The sequence below is a fragment of the Loa loa genome (assembly GCF_000183805.2).
Source record: "Loa loa unplaced genomic scaffold supercont3.21, whole genome shotgun sequence".
NCBI lineage: Eukaryota > Metazoa > Nematoda > Chromadorea > Rhabditida > Onchocercidae > Loa > Loa loa.
Window position 1 is genome coordinate 348,567 of NW_018108201.1, and position 4,594 is coordinate 353,160.

At 31.2% G+C, this 4,594-nt stretch overlaps 1 protein-coding gene across 1 annotated transcript in view; it reads right to left on the minus strand.

Moving 5' to 3' along the window:
* LOAG_12868 (hypothetical protein) overlaps positions 1-4,575 on the minus strand; it is a gene marked incomplete at both ends in the record, with an annotated part of 4,933 nt that extends 358 nt beyond the window's left edge. Inside the window, 10 exons of the mRNA XM_020448604.1 lie at positions 213-284; positions 624-689; positions 1,199-1,336; positions 1,598-1,665; positions 1,757-1,847; positions 2,208-2,303; positions 2,527-2,667; positions 2,956-3,053; positions 3,922-4,060; positions 4,451-4,575. Coding sequence (XP_020301268.1) covers positions 213-284; positions 624-689; positions 1,199-1,336; positions 1,598-1,665; positions 1,757-1,847; positions 2,208-2,303; positions 2,527-2,667; positions 2,956-3,053; positions 3,922-4,060; positions 4,451-4,575 — 1,034 coding nt within the window. The remainder of the gene's footprint in view (positions 1-212; positions 285-623; positions 690-1,198; positions 1,337-1,597; positions 1,666-1,756; positions 1,848-2,207; positions 2,304-2,526; positions 2,668-2,955; positions 3,054-3,921; positions 4,061-4,450) is intronic.
* Between the last annotated feature and the right edge of the window lie 19 nt (positions 4,576-4,594).

Sequence of the window (4,594 nt, forward strand, 5' to 3'; positions counted from 1 at the left end):
AATTCTTGCTTGACTTAAGTTATTATAAAACTCCCTTCCGCTGCATTACAAAATAAATATTAATAGTTAATATAAACTAAGAATGATGTTTAAAATTAAATTGAAATTAGCAGACAAATTATAATTTTATCAAATAATTTCCATGAATCCTCAAATATCAATTATCATTCAGTACTTCGTTATTCAAGTCTTAAATAGAACTTCAAACGTACATAAATTCTTCTGACCGAGTATATTTCGAACGATTCTCGGTCTCTTCTGCAATTTTCGTGTAGGCTGTTTTTCTATAAAATGCAGAAAGTAATAATGAAGTGATTAATTAATCAATACACCAGATGAATATACAAATAATGTAAAGAATAATTGGCAATGTCATTTGATCAATTAAAAATTTGAATATATCAAGTGCATCCAATCAAGAATTGTGATACTTTCACTGTAGATCTCAAAAAAATAATGAGAAATAACGAAAAAATGAGTAATAAACTTTCCATCGAAAAAAAAGCAGTAAAAAGAAAATTTGAAATTTTTAAAAATTCGGAAGCGTTTAATGTTAGAACGTTTGCATAGAAAATCGATAAGGAAAAAAGTTTTAGAAAATATCAATAAAGAAAAAAATTTACATTTCAGTAACTTCCATTTCTTCTTTCAGTGTACTTCCCAAAATTTCCTTCTCTAATTCAACGATTCTAAAGAAAATTCAAACTATTTTTTAAACTAATTCACATTAATTCAACTTATTTTTTTAATCATTTAGTATTTGAACTTTCTCATGACTTATTTGAATCCTCAAATTTGCTTGATTAGACATTGTTTTGTTAGTATAGCAAATTTTTTAAAACTTGAAATTCACAGTTTCTGAAAGACGTATAATGACGTAAAATTGCACTGTAATACGTGAATTCACATCCGTAATAATGACGTGAAAGTTGCACTGTGGTACGTGAATTCATGTAGCTTATTAAAGGCAATAATGCACAAGAACTTATGCAATTTGTTAATTGGTATTCTGTCAAAATGGAATCTGTGAGAGATTCTGTTTGAGAAATCGCTGAAATAAAGAGTACAAGACATTTCTCCAAGACATTTCCGTCATCACTATTATGGTATGAAGTAATCCTATCAGTACGAAGTTATCAGTGTTGCATGCGATATTGCATAGGAAATAATCTCAATTTTGTGCTTTAATTAAACAAACTTATTGTAAGCATCAGTGATCGATTCCTTTCTTTCTTCCAACAATTGTTCAGCTTTGCTACGTTGCTCCATAAGGGTATCAATAATTTTCTGATAATTCAATTCCTTGCATAGATTTTCCAACAAACAGCTTATCGAGCTAAGATACGACAATGAAAATCAACAATGATTTATAACTGTGGATAATTTTGCTTTTAGAATTAGGTAAAATTTGAAAAATTTTGAGAATCACAAAAAAAACAAATATAAATCAGATAATAGTGGCTATCATAATATGTCGTTTGTACTAATATATTTTGCACCCAATATATATTTGTGAAGAGTCTTGATGAATGCTATTAGTTTTGTCATCAATTATCAATGTGTTACTTTCATTGCAGTAATAAGAAACAAATGATACCTGAGATTTTCATCAATATTTTCGCCACGGTTCAGTGCTGGAACTTCTTTGCATTCGGAATAGTTTTGCTGAAACAAATATTTTCATGAAAATTTACCGTCTATTGATTTTTGATTGGAAGAACAACAGATTAGCGGAACTGATTTAAAAATTCTTCACCTCTTCACCTTCATGTTCTTTCGTTGCCTTCATCAGCGCACCTTGGATTTCGTCTTGGAAATGCTCCACATCCGCTTTCAATTGTGCATTCCTGAAAGGGATTCAGAAAAATGCAATTTGCATAGACTTAATTTAATCATACATAAAATCATTAATCAGTACAAGCCAAATATAATTTTACTCCCAAAAAATATGCTCTTTTTCAGGTAATAATGCAAGTATGAGAAAGATGTGTGTTACCATTTAAGCGTCAAAGAGCAAAAACTGATTAGCATATTCACATTGGCGCAAATAACATACATTCACAGCCACTTCATTCTACCATTAGAAAGAATCATATGCTTAGCTGATCCGGCAGAAACAATGGTCTGAACCGGAAGATGGCTCAACTTAAAATTCGTATTTTCAAGTTACAATTATTAGTTTTTTCCTGAAGTAGGAAAAAACAAACTTTTGGTTTAGCTCTTCATTTTCCATACGTAAAATTTCAAGCGTTTTTTTATCAGCTTCTTTGATATATGTTAATTCATCCTCCAAGCCAGTTATTCTGAAAAAAAAATCCGGCAACCACTTCATCAAATATGTTCCATAGAATATTTCGTTAAATTCAGAAAAAAAGAGAGGTTAAGGGGAAATTGTTAAATTATGAATAAATTTCAAAACATTCAAAAATCAATAAGGAATTATGATTGGAATATTTTGAATTCTTTCCAAATAAATTACGAAAAATTATTTTTAAAGAACTGTAAAAGATTAGAGAAAGTATTTACCGATTATTGGCAATACGGAGCCACTCACGGTGCTCACCAAGTTGCCATTCTGCATCGTTTTTCTGCTTCAGCAAATTTGCATTTTCCGCCTTGCATTGATGTAATTCGTTATTCAAATTTTCGATTACTTTCCTCAACTCTCTTCAATAATTTTGGGCAAATTAAAAATGATTTTAATATGGTTTGAGCAAATGCAAAGATTAAAGGTCATTCATAAATCATGAAAACCCGAAAAACTTTATCTGTTTGTTGGTAACACAACAGTAATGGGCGAACTGATAACTGATAAGCACTTTGAAGTTGACGACAGAATTAAGAACTGGTGTCAATTTCGGATTTGTGAATCTATTTCAACCATAAAATTTGCAGCAACAAAATTAACAACCGTGCAGCTTTTGCCGTCATTTATAAAAACGAATTAAAATTTACTTGGAATTTGTAAATTCTGAAGCCTCTACTTGTAGTTTTTCCAGATATTCTTGAGTGGTTGCAAGGAGAGCACTTAATTGCGCATATTTTTTACATAACTAAAAATAGGAACAATTTTTAAATCACTTATTAATTGCAATTTCAATTTAGCTTCTGCCTGATTTAATTTGAACATCAATTTTAGTTACAATTTTCACTCAAATCTGCCATTTATACATTTCATGTGATAAGAATAAAAGCAAGAAAATCTTAAATAATCAAAAAAGACAAAAAAAGGAAGAAAAACAAGCCTGCTTGAATTCTTCTTCCAAATTTCCCGGTCCTTCAGTCTGCCCCAAAAGAAGCGTTGTCATTTCTGTATCACTCGATAGATTCCTTATCACAACTTCGGTCTTAATCAGAGTTTCATTCAATTTCTTATTTCTGAAAAGCAAAATTAACCAAGGTATCATCACAAAGGTGAATGCATTACCATTTTATGAATGCAATTTGGTTGGGAATTTTAAACTTACGTTACAAGGAAGAGCACTCAGATGTAATTCCGCTTTCTAGAGTGATGTGTTCAAATGGATAGAATCAAATAATGTATCACCGACATATGTTCAAGTAAAAAAGGAAAATAGATCCTGAATGCTACAGCATTGACCCGATTGCAATTGCATGCACGAAATGAAAAACGAAGACGTAAAATCGGAACACAATATTATATCAGAAGAATGTCTCTATCCCGATCAGTCTTGACTTATTTCACAAATTCAAAATTAGTTCAAATCCCTAACTTTTAGTTCATATCATATTTAGCAATATTCACGTCAAAATAAATGCGTGTCTTTTTTCATATTTCAGCCAGCTAAACTCTAGATATCATTTCGCGTTCTCTTATATGCATATAAAATAATCATGTATATCTCTGCATGACATCAGAAATGCCGTGGCTTATTAATTAATTGATATTAGCGAATTTACCATATTTATCCTGCGTAAATGAAAAGAAGGAAGAAAAACCAACTTTTCACTCAACTCGAATGCTTCATTCCTCAAATTGTGAATTATATCTGCATGTTTCGCTTTCACACAAATCAGTTCCTCTTCGAGTAGAGCGATCCTACAATAAAGCACAAAGAGCGCATTTATCCAATTTAAAAGGGCAAATGGATTGTAAAAAGATAAAAGCGAAGAATTATAAATTTGCAATTCTAAGCAACTAAATGACGGAATTGAATATGAGGAAGAGTGCATCTTGATTCGATCGATAAAAGACAAAGCGAAAAAACGAAAACTTCAACTGCGACAAATTAGCTAAATAAATTGGCGAAGAATATTAGTCTCAACAGCTTAACAAATGAAAGATATTCAATTCGAATTCAATTGTCGCGAAATGATACAGAAGCAAAATCTCTCTTCCATTCCTCATCTAATCTCTTCCATCCCTCAATCTTTTTCTGTGTTTCCATTAATTAGTCGTAGATGAAATAGCTATGCTAATAAATATTACCGTTGATTAGCATCCTTCAAGTGTTGCCGCTCTTCACCGAGAAACCATTCAGCATCATTTCGTTCCTTGTTGACACGTACGAGATCAGCGTCTTTCTGCTCCAGAGCTTCTCTCAGTTTAGCCATTGTCGCTTCATGTTCACTA